The sequence below is a fragment of the Anthonomus grandis genome, chromosome 4, assembly GCF_022605725.1.
Source record: "Anthonomus grandis grandis chromosome 4, icAntGran1.3, whole genome shotgun sequence".
Taxonomy (NCBI): domain Eukaryota; kingdom Metazoa; phylum Arthropoda; class Insecta; order Coleoptera; family Curculionidae; genus Anthonomus; species Anthonomus grandis.
The window spans coordinates 6,136,798-6,156,142 of record NC_065549.1 but is presented as its reverse complement, the minus strand read 5'-3'; the positions used below and the strand labels follow the sequence as shown (position 1 = coordinate 6,156,142).

General features: G+C 29.5%; 1 protein-coding gene across 2 annotated transcripts in view; it reads left to right on the top strand.

The window, feature by feature from the left end:
- The window catches only part of LOC126735397 (sestrin homolog), a 242,178-nt gene that overhangs the window by 192,991 nt on the left and 29,842 nt on the right, over positions 1–19,345 (top strand). For both annotated transcript variants that reach the window (XM_050439364.1, XM_050439366.1), the window contains one exon: positions 8,042–8,212. In XM_050439364.1, coding sequence (XP_050295321.1) covers positions 8,042–8,212 — 171 coding nt within the window. The remainder of the gene's footprint in view (positions 1–8,041; positions 8,213–19,345) is intronic.

Sequence of the window (19,345 nt, the reverse complement as noted above, 5' to 3'; positions counted from 1 at the left end):
AGAAACCATAATCAATGTAATTTCTTTTAAAAGACAACCCTGAGTAAAATATAGTGATAATTAATGGTATTTATTCATTTAAATATCCACGACGACTGTGGTGTGACTGGCTGACAATAAATTTTTATTAATTGACAGTAATAATTATCCCGAGACACACACAAATACACCAAAACGAGTTTTTCTCTGTATAAATTTATAAAAACAACGACGCTTTCCGAGAGATAAGATGCCGTTACGACACAGCTGACCTCATTGGCGGACGATTAATTTTTTTCCTTTTAATTTAACTTCTTTCTCCCTCCCCCGTCCTAAAGTGATTTCAATATTGAATTAATAAATTATTATTTATTGCTTTAGTTGGCGCCAGAGGATGTCTGCGGTCGCCGGGCATATGAAAGTAAAATTTTTTTTTTCTTGAAAACATTATTTTTATATACGTGGAGGAATTAGAGGGATCTAATGTAGCTAGATCTGGACTCGTAGGAGGACAATAACTAAAAAAACAAAAAGAAAGTTAAAAAAAAAACTCAGATCTGTTGGGTTGACGATGGTCAAAGTCAAAACGTCGGATTTTAAATTTGATCTGTTTTAAACGAAAAAAAATATTTCGGTGAAAATAAACACAATTAAAAATTAACGGTTTATTCATCTTTGTCATGCTCATGTTGTGCCGTAAATATATCCTCTTTTCGCGTTTTCTTTCGTGTAACGAGTGTTAGTCAGAGAGAAAGTTGTGGTGAACATTATTAGTGAGACAGAGACAGAGATTATTTAAGGTTTTATATTTGTAAAATATGAAGCAATTTTTAATTTATTCAGGTATTTTCTTATCAGGAATTTAAAGCCGTTTTTAAATTATTTTTTAGATGTCACTTGAAGGTCTTTTTTATTTATTTTTTTTTTTTGAATGCTTTATTGTCAAGAAATTGTTACAATTTGTAGACAAAGCTGTAAAACAAAAAAGACACAAAAATACAAACAAAACACAATTAAAAAAAAGAAAAACACAACAAAATTAAAAAAAAATAAATAAATAAATTGAATAGATTATCTACAATATATACAGATTAATACAATTTAAAAATTGTAAGTAGTCAAAAATATTATTATAAAATATACAATTTAATGTATACAATGTCAAAAAAAAAGATCATTAAAAAATCTCTCTACGTTAAAAAAAAATGTAAAAAATGTTTAAAAAAATAAAAAATTATAAAAAATCCTAAAATAGCTACACAAAGTAGTATACCTAAACATGTACAGATAGTAAAAATACATAATCAGCTAGTGCAAAATTTTAAATCAATGATTACAAAAAAAAAAAAATTTAAATATTTTTTGAGTAAGTTACAATTTTATTCCAGGGAATTGAAGCCACTTTTAATTTTTGTCCAGTCATTTAGGTAATTTTTCATTTTACATCTGACAGGTAAAGTCGTTTTTTTAAATAATGTTCACATGACTTGATTAAGTTTGACATTTTATTCTGGAATTTTAATTTTTTATTTTTTTCTAGGCATTTAAATCTAATCTAATCTATTTTTTCGGGCTTGACCTATAATGTTAATTTAAATCAGGGATTTTTTCAGGGATTTAGCGTCACTATATCTTCTGACTTTAAAAGCAATTTTTTAAAATTGTAGTGCAAACATCTAAAGCCATTCTTTTCATGCTGCTCCGGGTATTTTAAGTCAATTTTTAGTTTTATTTTAAGGAGTTAAAGCCATTTCTTATATGTATGTTTCGGACTCTAAAACAAATTTGTAAAGTTTATATCACGCATTTTTCATTTTTGTTCATTTGTTATTTAATATTTCATTATTATTCCAAGTAATTTTTTATTTTATTTCAGCCATTTGAAGCATTTTTTTTTAGATTTTTTGAGTATGGTTTTCAATTTTATTCCAAGGAGTTGAAGCCATTTTTTTATATTTGACAAGACATTTAAAGTTACTTTTATCTCAGACATTTAAAGCCATTATTCAAGCTTTAGGAGAAAATTTCAATTTTATTCCAGGCATTAGTCTCTTTTGTCCAGTTATTCAAAATAAGTTTTCATTGTATTTCAGATATTTGAGAGTAACTCTTAATTATTTCATGGATCAGAAGCCATTTGTTATAGTTATATTCCTGACTTTAAGAGCAATTTTTTAAAAATTTTAATGTTGACATTTTAAGCAATTTTTATTTTTGTTCAGTCATTTTTATTTCATTACAGGCATTTAAAGCTATTTTTGATTTTTGTCCAGGCATTTAAAGTCATTTCTCATTTCATTTCAAGGATATGCAGCCATTTTTAAAATTGTTTGAGTAAATTTGAATTCTATCTCAGGCATTTAAAGCCGTTTTTTTAAATAGTTTTTAGGGTGTTTATTTTGAGTAAGTTCTAGTTTTATTTCAGGGAGTTGAAGCCATGTTTTGTTTTTGTCCAGGTTATTTAAGTTATTTTTGATTTCATTTCATGCATTTGAATTAAAATATTTTTTAATTTTTTTTCAGTGGGTTTCATTTTTCTTTTAGGGAATTAAAGCCATTTTGAATTTGTTGAGGCTGTTTTAATCAATTTTATTCCAGGCATTTGAAGCTATTTTCCATTTTTGTTCAGGGATTCAAAGTAATTTTTCTTTTTACTTTAGGCAGATGATTTTTTTTTTGCAGATTTTTTAGGTCTGTTTCAATTTTGTTCCAGGGATTAAAAGCTTTTTTTGATTTTTATCCAGGCATTTAAAGTCATTTTGTATTCAAGCATTTGTCAGTTATATTCCTGACTTTAAGAGCAATTTTTATTTTTGTCCATACATTTAAAGTCATTTTTCATTTCATTTCAGGGATATGCAGCCATTTTTAAAATTGTTTGAGTAAATTTGAATTTTATCTCAGGCATTTAAAGCCGTTTTTTTAAATAGTTTTTAGGGTGTTTATTTTGAGTAAGTTCTAGTTTTATTTCAGGGAGTTGAAGCCATGTTTTGTTTTTGTCCAGGTTATTTAAGTTATTTTTGATTTCATTTCATGCATTTGAATTAAAATATTTTTTAATTTTTTTTCAGTGGGTTTCATTTTTCTTTTAGGGAATTAAAGCCATTTTGAATTTGTTGAGGCTGTTAGAGTCATTTTTTATTTTATTCCAGGTGTTTGAAGCTATTTTTTCAATATTTTATTTGTTAAAAGCCAACAATTTTATAATTGTCTTAATCTAACTTAATCTAACACTAAACATGTCCAATTTGTCCAGATAATTTTTAAAACAGTTTACACAAAGTTTACTTTTTTTTGAAGTTTAATGAACATTGTCTTCTTATTCCGGGCATTTAAATCCATTTTTAATTTTGTCTAGGCATTTCAACTAATTTTTCATTTTATTTCGGGCATTTGGAGTTATTTTTTTATATATTTATTTATTTTTAAAAATTTTTGTCCAGCTATTTAAAGTAATTTTTTTGTTCTGTTTTGCATTTGGAGTAGAATTTTAAAATTACCATATTTTATATTTACCATTTTTATTTTTGTCTAGACATTTCAAGTAATTTTTCATTTCATTCCAGGCATTTTTAGTCGTTTTTAATATAATAATTTCATATAATTTTTCGTCTTTTTTTACTGATTTAAAGCCATATTTTCAGGCTTTGGGAGTTTTAATTTTAGGCCAGGGAGTTGAAGCTATCCCGAAGTAAAGTATTTTTTAAAATTTTATTGCAGGCATTTAAAACCTTTTTTAATTTTTGTCCAGGCATTTGAAGCCTATTTCTTTATAGATTTCCAACTTTGAAGAGTCTTCTTTAAGTTTTAATTTTATCCCAAAAAAAACTAATATTATGTAATATTATAAACTATAATTATAACGTTTGAAACCTTTTTTAATTTTTTTTTCCAGGTATTTAAAGTAATTTTTCATATTTTTTAAGTATGTTTCAATTTTATTCAACGAAGTTACAACCATTTTATTCCTGGCATTTAAAGCTTAACTTTTCAAAAAATTTTTTAAATAAGTTTCAATTTTATTTTATCTCAAGCATTTGGATTTTTTATTATTTTTCAGGCTTTAGAAGCAAGTTTTAATTTTATTTCACGCATTTAAAGCCGTTTATTTTCAGGGTTTTTTTTGAGTAAGTTTTAGTTTTATTTCAGGGAGTTGAAGCAGTTTTTATTTGTTTTTGTTCAAGTTATTGAAGTCATTTTTGATTTTATTTCAGGGAGTTAAAGCAATTTTTTATTTTTATTCAGGCATTTAAAGCGTTTTTTTTTAATTTATTTTTTTTGATTTTTGAAGTATGGTTCAATGTCATTTCAAGAAGTTGAAGCCATTTTATATTTTAATCCAGACATTTAATGTTATTTTACCTCACACATTTGATTTTTAGTATTTTTCAAGCTTTAGGCGTAAGTTTCAATTTTATTCCAGACATTTGAAGCTATTTTCCATTTTTGCTCAAGGATTTAAAGTCATTTTTCTTTCTACTTTAGGCAGTCATTTTTTATTTTTTTTTTGCAGATTTTTTTAAGTCTGTTTCAATTTTATTCCAGGGATTTAAAGCTATTTTTGATTTTTATCCAGGCATTTAAAGTCATTTTGTATTTTATTTCAAGCATTTGAAGACATTTCCCATTTTAAATTTGATCTGTGAAAATAAACACAATTAAAAATTAACGGTTTATTCATCTTTGTCATGCTCATTTTGTGCCGTAAATATATCCTCTTTTCGCGTTTTCCAAACAATTGATTGATTGAACAATTGACAATTGAACAATTGATTCCCTGGAATAAAATTGCAACATACTCAAAAAATCTTTAGTTCAGGCTTCAAAAACCTAAACCAAAATGAAATGTGAATTTGAATTCCTGAATAAAAATGTAAAACTAGCTTCCAGGCATTGCAAGCAATTTCTTAAATATTTTTCAGATTTTTTGAGTACGTTTCAATTTTATTCCAAGGAACTAAAGTCATTTCTTATATATTGCTGACTTTAGGTGCAATTTTTAAAAATTCTAGTGCAAACATTTGAAGCCATGTTTCATTTTTGTCCAGGAATTTAAAGTCATTTTTTACCTTAGTTCCGACGTATTTTTTAGGCTCTAGGTAAAAGTATCAGTTTTATCTTAGGCATTTGAAGGTACTTTTCATTTCATATCAGACATTTAAAGCCATTTTTCATTTCTGCCCAGGCATTTTAAGTAATTTTTTATATTTTCCCTAGAAATAAATTAATTCCAAGAAATGCGATTCATGATAGATATATACGACATTCGAGATATCGACTTAGACCTATTTCTTTTAATTGTAATGCTCGCTTAAAAAAATAATTATAAAACTTTGTTCTTGGAGGAACAATTGCATATTTTTTTTCTATGGAGTTACAAAATGTATTTAATTAGTTCTACTAGTATTCCAGGAATTTTTAATTTTATTTTAGGTATTTGAAGCCATTTTCTAAAAATTTTTTGAGTTTGAATTTTATTCCAAGAAGTTCAAGGCATTTTTAATTTTTGTACAGGGATTTAAAGTTATTTCATTTCAGACATTTGAAGCTATTCTCAATTTTTGTCTAGGGATTCAAAATCATTTTTCGTCGTATTTCAGGCATTGGAGACTAACTTTCAATTATTCCAGGGGTTTAAAGCCATTTATTATATTTATATTCCTGACTTTAGGAGCAATGTTTAAAAAATTTAGTGAAGACATTTGAAGCCATTTTCATTTTTGTCCACGCGTTTCGAGTCATTTTTTATTTTATTCCAAGCATTTTATAAAATATATTTCGCATTATTTTTGATTTTTGTACAGGGATTTTTCATTTTATTTCAAGCTTTTGAAGGCATTTTTTAAATATTTTTCACATTTTTGAGTATGTTTGAATTTCACTCAGGAGAGTTGTAGATATTTTTAATTTTTCATTAGGCATTTGAAGCTGTTTTATAATAGTTTTCAAACCTTACGATAAGTTTTAATTTTATTCCAGGCATTTGAAGCCATTTTTCTAAACCATTTTTTAAGTAAGTTTTAATTTTATTCTTAGGAGTGAATGCTATTTTTGATTTTTGTCCAGGCATTTAAAGTCATTTTTCATGTTTTTTTAAGTATGTTTCAATTGGATTCAAGGGAATTGCAGCCATTTTATTCCAGGCATTTGAAACTATTTTCCATTTTCCTCCAGGCATTTAAAGTCATTTTTCATTATTTCATTTCAAGGATATGCAGCCATTTTTAAAATTGTTTGAGTAAATTAAAATTTTATCTCAAGCATTTAAAGCCGTTTTTTTAAATAGTTTTCAGGGTGTTTATTTTGAATAAGTTCTAGTCTTATTTCAGGGAGTTAAAGCCATGTTTTGTTTTTGTCCAAGCATTTAATGCTATTTTACCTCACACATTTGAAGTCATTTTTAGTATTTTTCAAGCTTTAGGTTTAACTTTCAATTTTATTCCAGGCATTAGAAGCTATTTTCAATTTTTGTTCAGGGATTCAAAGTCATTTTTCTTTTTGCTTTACGCAGTTGAAGCAATTTTTTTTGCAGAATTTTTAAGTCTGTTTCAATTTTATTGCAGGGATTTAAAGCTATTTTTGATTTTTATCCATGCATTTAAAGTCATTTTGTATTTTATTTCAAGCATTTGAAGACATTTCCCACTTTTGTCCAGCAATTTAAAGTAAATTGTATATTATTCTATTCAGGCTATTTGCAGCATTTTTTTAGTTTCAATTTTATTCCAACTAGTTAAAGCCATTTTTCATTTTTGTCTAAGCATTTAAAGTTATTTTATCTCGGGCATTTGGAACCATTTTTTTTTTATATTTTTCAATTTTTAGAAGTAACTTTCTTAACCTAATCTGAAGATATTTTAAAATAAGCATTTAAAGCAATGTTTAATTTTCGTCCTGGAATTGAAAGTCCTTTTTAATTTTTCTCAAGCAATTAAAATAATTTTTTATTTTATTTCAAGCATTTGAAGCTTTTTTCATACATATTAATATATTCAGGCTTCAAAAGTAAGTTTCAATTTTATTTTTTCAGGAATTATAACTAAGTCATTTTTAATTTTATTTCAGGCATTTGAAGTCATTTTATTCCAGGGAGTTAAAGAAATTTTTATTTTTTGTCCATACATTTAGAGTCTTTTTTCAGTTTAATCCGAAGTAGAAGCCATTTCTTATATGCTCCAGACTTTTACTGGCATATTTTTTAATTAATATTCCAGGCAAATCAGGTAGTAAGCGTAATTCTTTTTCAAGCATTTAAAGTCATTTTCCACCTTATTACACACTGACTTAAATTTTAGTTTTCTTCGGGAATTGGAAGTGATATTTAAAATGTAAAAAAAGAAAAATACTGAACAAAAAAACTCAAAATATTCATTTCAAATTATTTATTCACTACTTTATATCAGTCAATTCATCACTTTTTTATACGAGTCCGTCTTTCACGGAAGTTGTACCAAATAACTTCTGAAGTCCTGTAGAATGTAAAAAAACTAAATTTCTTTGATATTTTAAAACGATTTATAAATAAGAAAATGCAACCCAAAAAAGGTTAAAAATTAAAAGCCGTTCAGACCTGATTCTCCCGAATATTCATGGAGAGGAGGATAAATCATTCTGATATTCCACTGTATTACTTTAATTAAAAAATACACGTGTAAAGTCCATAACCGTCCATACCGTTTTAATTAAAAAAATAAAATTGTAAAAAAATCCAAATACAGTGTCAAATTAATTAAAATATCTCGAGAAGCAATTCGTAAATTAAAACGTTACAAGAAAAATTATAAGTCACTTTTTTAATTAAAAAAAATAGTTATATCGAGTCCATAGGCGTGCGTCAGTATGAAACAGAGAGACTAAAAGATATCGTACTCCCATTTTTGTTACTAGCTTAAGACAAAAAGCCTATGGTTGACCTATTAATTAGCATATTAAATTAATTCCAAAAAAAAACCTAAAAATTCACGATTTTAAGATATTTAGTTGACTTTATATTTTCCAAGATCACTTTGAATATTGAACTAGAATTGGAAAAATATATAAAAACAATTTCATTTTTTTCCAGACCCATACCCTTTTCGTAGACGCATTCCTGCAAAACAACCGACTGGACCATGTGTCCCAAGTGATGGGATACCATCCCTCATATCTGGAAAAGTTTCTACAAACGCAGAATTTTATCCTGAGCAGGGATGGACCTTTGCCATTCGATTATCGGCACTACATCGCCATCATGGTAAGTCTCCAAAAGCTCTTTTGACTATAATATGTAAATTTAAGTAAATTTTATTAGTCAAAGAGTTGCTTAGTTTGGGTACTACTACTCAAAAAATAACTGGACAGTATCGTCAGCATACGCCACAATTTTACCTTATTAAACTTGAGATAATTATTGATTGAACTTGCATAGGAATTAAATGTTTGTAAAAAGATTAAACGTACGTCATCCCGATGGTATTTTCCGATTAATCCTAATCGTCTAATAAACAAACACTGATACATGTTATCGAGAAATATTTGAGGGTTTATACCCCTCAGCTATTTTCATCATGTGATAAGGACGTACTGTAAACCTACCGGAATTTATTAATAATAACGTTCGTTATTAAAGCTGCTAATGTGATAATGGTATTTACATAGGCAAGGTTTCGAAAATACAAACAGCATGTGTGCAATTAGGCTGACTCGGGTGTGTGTTGTGCTATAGGACGTTCAACTTTTGTTTGTTTTTGGCAAGAGATTATTTAGACACTTTTCAGAGTTAAAATTTAATCTATGGCGAATTTAAGGTGTTAAGGCTATTTATTCTATGTTCAAGCTTTTCGAGTAAAATTAAATGCTATTTAGGAATTTGAAGCCATTTCTTATACCTACTTCCTAAATTTTTAAAGTAATTTTTAATATTATTCCAGGCATTTTAAGTAATTGGTCGTGTTATTTCAGGCATAGTTGAAGTATTTTACAAATTCTCATCATTCTTATTCCAGGCATTTGCAGTTATTTTTTATGTTCCGTACATTTAAAGTAATTTTGATTTTCTTGCTCTCTCAAATATTTTACGTCACCTTTCATCTTTAAGCTATTTAAAGACTTTTTTTATTTTATTCCAAGCCCTTAAAGTAATTTCTTTTTTGTTTTCGATTTTTTTATTAATTTTGAATTTTATTTTTGCCTTTAAAACCATTTTTTTCTTGGCTCTAGGATTAATTTGCCACTTAATTTCAGGCATTTGCAGTAATTTCTTTTGTTTTCCAGGCATTTGACGCTATTTATTCCATTTTGAAACGCCTCGACTTTTAACAATAACCTAGTAATTTTCCACGTTATTTCAGGCATTATTTCAAGTAATTTTTTTCCCTTATTTTAGGGATATTTGTCAATTTTTGCACCAGTTAATTTTTTAATTCCAGTTATTTGGAGTAATTTTTTATATGTTATATTCGAGGCAATTTAATTTTTTATGCCCTCTCCGGTGTTTTAAGTCAATTATTATATCTTCCAGGTATTTAAACATTATATAGGGTGATTTTTAATTTGATACTTTTTTTTGTGTATAGAACTCGGTAAAATATAAATTTTTTTCGAATAACTTTTTTCGATACACTCAAAAACAAGGGACATACAGAATAAAAAAAGTGAATTTTTTTTTGAATTTGTTTATGTTTAGTTTTTGCTCGAATTTTTGTATTATCGATCACGCATTGTACCGATCAGTTAATCTTAGATACTTTTGGTTTATTATTGCTAATTTTAAATTTGCAAATCCTAAAAATGGCACATCGTTATGAAAACAATGAACTTGTAGATATGTTGCTTATTTATAGAGAGTGTCTTCAAAGTGCTGCTGTTGCTTCGGTATTATACACAGACCGCTTTCCTTTGCGGAATCATCCTACACCCAGAAGTTTCATAAATCTTATTCAACGGGCTAGGGATACTGGCGATTTACGGGAACATCGTGGAGGGCATGCAGGAAGAGGAAGGAGGACCTGAAAACGTTTATAGGGAAGAACAAATTTTAAATCTCATCGAAGAAGATCCAACAACAAGTACTCGAGTTTGCAGGGCAGGTCGGATTAAGTCAAACAAACAAAAGTATGGACAACATTGCGCAAGAATTAATTTAATCCCTTTCACGTTCAACTTGTCCAAGCGCTACTGCCTGAAGACTTCCCCCGCAGAGTTCAGTTTTGTGAATGGTTCCTACAACAACATGAAAATGATCAACATTTTTCGAACTAAATTTTAGCCAAGAACGAGGCAACATTCACCCGAAACGGAATTAATAATTTTCGAAATACGCATGTTTGGTCTGTTGATAATCCCCATGCAATTCGCAGAACCAATTTTCAACACCGCTTTTCTGCTAATGTGTGGGCAGGAATTGTGAATGGGATACTTGTTGGACCATTTATCTTACCAGACCGTTTGACGGGCGATGTTTATTTGGACTTTTTGCAAAATAATCTGCCTGTTCTGTTAGAAGACGTGCCACTAAATATCAGGCAAGCTATGTGGCTCCTGCAGGATGGAGCACCTGCCCATTTTAGAATTAAAGTGAGCGAATTTTTGGATATAAGTTACCCAAATCGGTGGATTGGCCGAAATGGACCGGTTGCATGGCCACCAAGGTCGCCAGACCTAAATTCATGTGACTTTTTTTTGTGGGGGTATATGAAAAGTTTAGTTTTCAAGACGCCTATCGACACACAAGAAGAACTAATAGCACGTATTGAGCAGGCTGCAGCAACAGTTAGACAAAAACCGATTTCTCTATTGCGTGCCGTTACGGAACAGCGGTTACGTCGAGCAAATCGTTGTGTTGAAGTTCATGGTGACAACTTTGAACAACTTATTTAAATTACAGAGGACCGTATTGGACTCATTTTATAACATTTTGGCAATGCAATTTTTTTTATTTTTCGGTATTTTACCGAGTTCTATACACAGTTAACACACGTCAATTTGCAGGTCTCTACTCGTCAGTTTCTCGGGTGTTTGCTTTGGTCGTTTTGTTTATTAGTTGGATTAGATCAGCGGATGGGTACACGACACGTTAAGCGGCGTGTTACGTACATGTTCTAGACTCTTTATTCCTGAGTGTAACAAAATTAGGTATATGCACTGCAAATAATTATGTCAAAGAGAAAACGCATTTGTTTAAAGTTGAGTGATAAGGTCACAATTTTAAAAAGTATTGACGCTGGTGACAATGTGTCAAATTTAGCTACTAAGTATGGTGTTGGTAAATCTACGATCTGTGATATAAAGAAGAACCGCACAAAACTTTTGGTCTACTTTGCTAGCTTGGATAGTGGCCCTGGAAATCGAAAGAGTCTTAAGTTACGTGCTAATCCTGACGTAGAGAAGGCGGTTTACACCTGGTTCTTGCAGTTCTCAAACTTACGATTTTTTTAAAATTAAATTACAGGTACACCAGTGTCTGGGGAAATTATTTGTGAAAAGGCAAAGTATTTTTAGCAGCAACTGCATGGTAATAATACGTTTAAAGCTAGCTCAGGGTCCAAAATTTTAAGCAGAGATTTGGAATTCGGGGAAAAACTTTCCAGTGATCTATCTGCAATAGATCCTTTCAAACTAAAACCTTATGATAAAATTAAGGAGTTAGGCTTAAATGCCCATCAACTTTATAATGCTGATGAAAGTGGGCTATTTTGGAATGTGTCGCCTCAAAAAACATTGGCTTAAAACCAGGAAAATTCAGCTCCAGGCAGAAAACAAAATAAAGAACGGATAACGTTTATGCCTTGTTCAAATGCCTCAGGTAACCACAAGTTAAAATTACTGGTTCTTGGTAAATCAAAGAGGCCACGTTCATTTAAAAGCCATTACATTCCTGTAGTTTACATGAGTCAAAAAAAAAACATGGGTAACAAGAGAAATTTTCACAGAATGGTTTCACACGTGCTTTGTCCCCGCCGTACGTCAAAAAATGCATGACTTGGGTTTACCTGAAAAAGCACTGCTACTCCTTGATAATGCACCAGGACATCCAGAAAATTTATCCAGCGAGGATAAACAAATTTGTGTAGTGTTTTTACCTCCTAACTGCACTCCTTTGATCCAACCAATGGATCAACACGTAATTCAAGCAGTCAAACTGTACTATCGGAAAAAGCTCTTAAAAAAAATTGTTGAAACACCAGGAGATATATCGGCGGAATTGAAAAAAATTACTTTAAAGGATGTCGTAACCGAATTGGCTGAAGCTTGGCAACATGTCAATCAAAGCTTGTTAAGAAGATCTTGGAAATCGCTCTTACCACCAAATTTGATTGCACAGGAGTGGGATGAAGAAGATCTAATATCTCTTGCTAGTTTAGCGAATCGCTTAAAAATAAATATTTTTCATCAAGAGCTGGGTGAAATCATAGATGTATCAAAAAAAATTGAAATAAGTTTAGCTGATGAGGAAATACAACAGTGGGCTGTAGGAAAAGAAGAAACCGTCGAAAAAATGACTATATAATAAATTTGGATGAGGAAGATCAAGATTCAGAAGAAGAACATGGGCTCATAGCTACCAAGTCTATAATGCCTAATGAAGCGGTATCCTCTTTTGATAAATGTATAGAGTGGGCAAATAATAATGGAGAAGCTCAACACCATATCCTTCTATTGGAGGAAATGAGAAATAGGGCTAACCAAATGGTAATGAATGCTATAAAGCAAAAAAAAATTACCGATTTTTTTAAATAAGTGTTTTTTCTTGTGTCAAGGTTTTTACATATTTATATGTTTATAAAAAAATGTAAACTGACATGAAATGTTTTACTTAAAGGTTGTATACATATTTTAATAAAGAAATTTGCAACAAAAAGTTTTACATATGTTTATGTAAAACTTAATTATCCGAACATTTTGCTTATACAACGGCAACTTTTAAGTCAATTATTGTCATCTTCCAGGACGGTACTTCCAGACATTATATAGTCCAGAATTTTGAAGTTGTTCCAGGCATTTAATTATTTATTCTATATTACTGGCCAATTTGAAGCCATTTCTTATATTTTCCATTCTTTGAATAATTTTCAATGTTTATTTCAGGAATTAAAAAATTTTTTTTATGCGTCATGGTTTGAATTAATTTATCAAAAAGACGCATCCAAATGGAGTCTTAAATTGCCACAACATTTGACTTTTAGGTTAAATTTGAATGTAACAACACATTTAAATATTCTATTCATGATACATTCAAAAATCATTTTTTTGGATTTTAGGAGTTAATTATCAAGCCTTTTTAATTAAAACTAGGCAAAAATTAAGCTACGAATTGTGAAACTGCTAATGCACATAGAGTTGCCTAATTTAATTATTTTATCTAAAAAAATGTAACTGAGGAAAAGAACGTTTGAGAAACACCGGGTATACAGTGTTATATGCCTTAAACGGTTATGTTTTCAACATACAGGGTTGTATTGTTTTACTGGTAAGAAAATTTGCTAAAAAATTTTAAGTAGGCATTTTAAGTAATTGGTCGTCTTATTTCAGGCATAGTTGAAGCATTTCACAAATTCTCATCATTTTAATTCCAGGCATTTGCAGTTATTTTTTATGTTTCATACATTTGAAGTAATTTTGCTTTTTTTACTTTCTCGAGTATTTCACCCTTCATCTTTAAGACATTTAAAGACTTTTTTCTCGTTTTATTTCAAGAACTTAAAATAATTTCTTCTTTGTCCTGGATTTTTTGAGTAACAATTTGTTTTTTTGGCTCTATGCTTATTTTAATTTCAGGCATTTTCAGTAATTTCTTTTGTTTTCCAGGCATTTAACGCTATTTATTCCATCTCGAAACGCCAGGACTATTCCTATTTAAGACATATTCAATATTATTTCAGATATTTTTAACTTTATTCCAGGTGCGTAAAGATTAGGTTTTTATATAATTTTTAGTCTTATCTTAGGCATTTTTTCCAGCTTAAATTTCAGGCATATTTTCCAGGCATTTAAGGCTCTTTCTTCTACTTTAAAAGCCTGAACTTTTAACAATAACTTAGCTTAGTAATTTTCAATGTTATTTCAGGCATTCCAAGTAATTTTTCCCCTTATTCTAGACATATGTGTCAATTTTTGCACCAATTATTTTTTTAATTCCAGACATTTGGAGTAATTTTTTATATGTTCCATATACACACATCAAAATGGTCTAGGGAACACATACTAATATGTTAATATTTTTGAGAATATTGGAAAAAAGTTAATTATTGCATTTTTTTTACATTATTCGAATAAAATAACAATATAATTATTAACTTTTTTTGTAGATTATAATTTACTCATAATTTAGGGCCCAAATAAAAATAAAGAACAAAATCCCATTTATTACCGTTTATTAAAAAAAATTATAAAAATAAAAATTTACCAAATACAAATTAAACTAGTAGCCAGATGGTCCACCTCTATTATTAATAACACTTTGGCATCGCCTAGGCATACTTAAAATTAAATTATTAATTAATTCTTGGGGCAACTCCTCCCAAACATGTGTCACAGCAAGACGAAGCTCCATAGCGCTTTGAAAAAAGTCAAATCGTTGAAGAAGTTGCCTTTTTAACCAATCCCAAACATGCTCAATTGGATTAAGGTCCGGTGAGGTAGAGGGCCAGGGTAGAAGATTGATTTGATTTTCCTCAGTAGCGATTCGTACAAGCCGTGCTCGATGTGGTGGGGCATTATCTTGTTGCAACAACGAATTTGGGCCCATTTCGCGTAAATATGGAACAATTACAGGCAGTAGTATATTATCCCTATAACTTATTCCAGTCATTGTATTTTCCACAAAAATAAGGTTCGTTTTTCCGTCAAGTCTAATGCCACCCCAAAACATTAGTGATCCACCACGTTGCCTTACTACTTCCCGGGCATGACGCAAACGACTTTCATTTCCTTCCTCTCTCCAGACACGAATTCTACCAGAATCAGGATAAAATGAAAATCGAGACTCATCCGTAAAAAGAACTGTGGCCCGTCTTTCTTGATTCCAATTAACATGTTCTTGGCACCACGTTAATCTTGCACCTCGATTTCCTAAAGTTAACCGAGGAACCCTTAGGAGTCTACTGGCATGAAGTCCTCTCTCATTGAAATCAGGAAAACATTGACTTTTGAATAAGTCACATTTAAATATTCTGTTCATGATTCATTCAAAAATAATTTTTTTGGCATTTTTAAGAGTTATCAAGCATTTTTGATAAAAAACTAGGCAAAAATTGAGGTACGAATTGTGAAACTGCTAATGCACACAGAGTTGCCAAAATTAATTATTTTATTTAAAAAAAGGTAACGCCGGGTATACAGTGTTATATGCCCTAAACGGTTATGTTTTCAACATACAGGGCTGTACTGTTTCACTGATAAGAAAATGTTTAAAAAATAAGCAACAAATCACGCAGCATCAGCTGCTTCGTACATAGAAGCAATAAATCGCAAAGGAAAAGTAAACACTTCAAAAATTTAATTACCAAGAGATAATATGAGAAAATTGTAAATCTCCAGTTCGCGGGTTACTTGAATAAAATGGCGCGTGCATGACCTCCATATAAAACTACACGTGTGAAGAAAACATTATTATCAACTCAATTTTACTAACCAAACAACTTAAAAGCAAACACATCGACGAGAAAGATGTGAAAAGAACCGTGTGGGTTCACGTTAATGCTCGATCGGTTTACTCAAAGGACAGTGATGTTAATTTTTTTTATAAACAATGTAAGTCTAAAAATAATTTTCGTTCGCATACCAAGTAATATCGATGTAAATGGAAAATAAGATACATACGTTAAACATCATATTTATGTCACTTCTTTAATCAGTCGTGTGTCTTAATACTTATCACGTAATGTGGCAACAAGTTTTTTCACGTCCTCTATGTTACAAATTAAGACGATTGAATCATGTACACAGCCTGTATATCTTAGTGTTTTTTTTTTAAATTGCCTTTCCACAATTTTTTTAGGACAAAATATGAAATTTGGCAAACCTGTATACCTGCTAGATTAAGATTCAAAACGTAAGTAATTTAAGTTACTTTTTTTCAATCAAATTCAGGAGCATAGAAAATTAATAACAAGAAGTTGGCAACGTTGTAAAAATAATTTAAATGACGTCGCCTCACATGTCAAAAAAATTTAAAATGTAAATGTCAAAAGTCATGCAACATTTTAGATGTATTTCGTGTCATGTTTTGACAGTTTTTGTCTTGAAATATTTATATTTTATTCTAGAGTGTCATGTGTGTGGTGAATTTTTGTTTGACCAAGAATGTCTGGAAAATGAATAAAACCACCCAAACTTTCCTGATTATTTTATATGTCAATGTCAAAAATATATTGTACAATATGACAGGTTTGATTTACGAAAACGCTTTATAATGCATTTTTTTAAGCATTTTTAAGCTGCAAAATACTTAATACTTTTTATAATTGTTGCAGCATTCTGAAAAACCAGAAAAAAAAATTGGCAACGCTGTAAAATTAATAAAAATGGACATCGACGATGACGCCTCATATGTCAACTTTTGACATTTTTGATGTTTTGGAAATATTTTTTATTTTTGTCAGTGTGCCATGACTACGTTAAAAACGTACTGCTAAAACGAGTGGTTCTCAAACGTACTTTTCCCCAATAACTTTTTTATTCAGTTTTTTTTAGATAGCAAATATTAAATTTGGGAATTTATTATGCGAGATTAATATACATTAAAAGTCGTGACACGCTAGATTGAAATTCAAAATGTAACTGTCAAAAATTGACATAAAATATATGTGATTTATGTCAAGTGAATAAATGTCAAAAGTCATGACATGTCAGATCAAGTTTATTTATTTTTCCAAGCCACCTTGACCAAAAATAATTCACGATTTTAAGATATTCATGGCACCCTAGAATAAAATATAAATATTTCAAGACCCAACCTGTCAAAAATTGACATGAAGGCATATAAATAAATTTTAAAAGTCATGGCAGAACATGTTAAGATTTAAATGGTTATATGTCATAATAGTATGGACAAATTTTTGCAATTTTTATTTATATTTTATTCTAGAATGCCATAACTATCGTGAATAATTTTTTAGCAAGGAGGCCTGGAAAATCAATAAAACTATCCAAGCATCCTTGATTCTTTTACATGCCAATGTCAAATATTAAACTTATTGTGACATATCTTAGACAGCATTTTAATGCATACACGAGTATCCTTAAAAACCAAAACAAAAACAAAAATTGGCAACGTTGTAAAAATAATTTAAATGGACAATGGACAATCTCATATGTCACTTTTTTGTCCTGGAAATATGTAAATTTTTTTCCAGTGTGCCATGACTATGTTAAAAAAAGTAATTTTTTTGTCAAGGAGGCCTGGAAAATAAATAAAACCATCCCAAGCATCCTTGATTCTTTTATAAGCCAATGACAAATATTAAACTTATTGTGACATATCTTATGACAGCATTTTAATGCATACACGAGTATCTTTAGAAACCAAAACAAAAATAAAAATTGGCAACATTGTAAAAATAATTTAAATGGACAATGTCATATGTCACATTTTTGTCCTGGAAATCTTTTAATATTTTTCCAGTGTGCCATGACTATTTTAAAAAGAGTTATTTTTATGTCAAGGAGGCCTGGAAAATAAATAAAACCAACCCAAGCATCCTTGATTCTTTTATAAGCCAATGAAAAATAATAAACTTATTGTGACATATCTTATAACAGCATTTTAATGCATACACGAGTATCCTTAAAAACCAAAACAAAAACAAAAATTGGCAACGTTGTAAAAATAATTTAAATGGACAATGGACAATCTCATATGTCACTTTTTTGTCCTGGAAATCTTTTAATCTTTTTCCAGTGTGCCATGACTATTTTAAAAAGAGTTATTTTTATATCAAGGGGGCCTGGAAAATAAATAAAACCATCCCAAGCATCCTTGATTCTTTTATAAGCCAATTGTGACATATTGTGACATATCTTAGGCAGCATTTTAATGCATACACGAGTATCCTTAGAAACCAAAACAAAAATAAAAATTGGCAACGTTGTAAAAATAATTTAAATGGACAATGGACAATGTCATATGTCACATTTTTGTCCTGGAAATCTTTTAATATTTTTCCAGTGTGCCATGACTATTTTAAAAAGAGTTATTTTTATGTCAAGGAGGCCTGGAAAATAAATAAAACCATCCCAAGCATCCTTGATTCTTTTATAAGCCAATGTCAAATATTAAACTTATTGTGACATATCTTATGCCAGCATTTTGCAACGTTGTAAAAATAATTTAAATGGACAATGGACAATGTCATATGTCACATTTTTGTCCTGGAAATATTTACATTTTTTCCAGTGTGCCATGACTATGTTAAAAAGAGTTATTTTTATGTCAAGGAGGCCTAGAAAATAAATAAAACCAACCCAAGCATCCCTGATTCTTTTATAAGCCAATAACAAATAATAAACTTATTGTGACATATCTTATGACAGCATTTTAATGCATACAGGAGTATCCTTAGAAACCAAAACAAAAATAAAAATTGGCAACGTTGTAAAAATAATTTAAATGGACAATGGACAATGTCATATGCCACATTTTTGTCCTGGAAATATTTACATTTTTTCCAGTGTGCCATGACTATGTTAAAAAGAGTTAAATTTTTCGTCAAGGAGGCCTGGAAAATAAATAAAACCATCCAAGCATCCTTGATTCTTTTACATGCCAATGTCAAATATTAAACTTATTGTGACATATCTTATGACAGCATTTTAATGCATACACGAGTATCTTTAGAAACCAAAACAAAAATAAAAATTGGCAACATTGTAAAAATAATTTAAATGGACAATGTCATATGTCACATTTTTGTCCTGGAAATATTTAAATTTTTTTTCAGTGTGCCATGACTATTTTAAAAAGAGTTATTTTTATGTCAAGGAGGCCTGGAAAATAAATAAAACCATCCAAGCATCCTTGATTCTTTTACATGCCAATGTCAAATATTAAACTTATTGTGACATATCTTATGACAGCATTTTAATGCATACACAAGTATCCTTAGAAAACAAAACAAAAATAAAAATTGGCAACGTTGTAAAAATAATTTAAATGGACAATGTCATATGTCACATTTTTGTCCTGGAAATATTTAAATTTTTTTTCAGTGTGCCATGTCTATTTTAAAAAGAGTTATTTTTATATCAAGGAGGCCTGGAAAATAAATAAAACCAATCCAAGCATCCTTGATTCTTTTATAAGCCAATGAAAAATAATAAACTTATTGTGACATATCTTATAACAGCATTTTAATGCATACACGAGTATCCTTAGAAAACAAAACAAAAA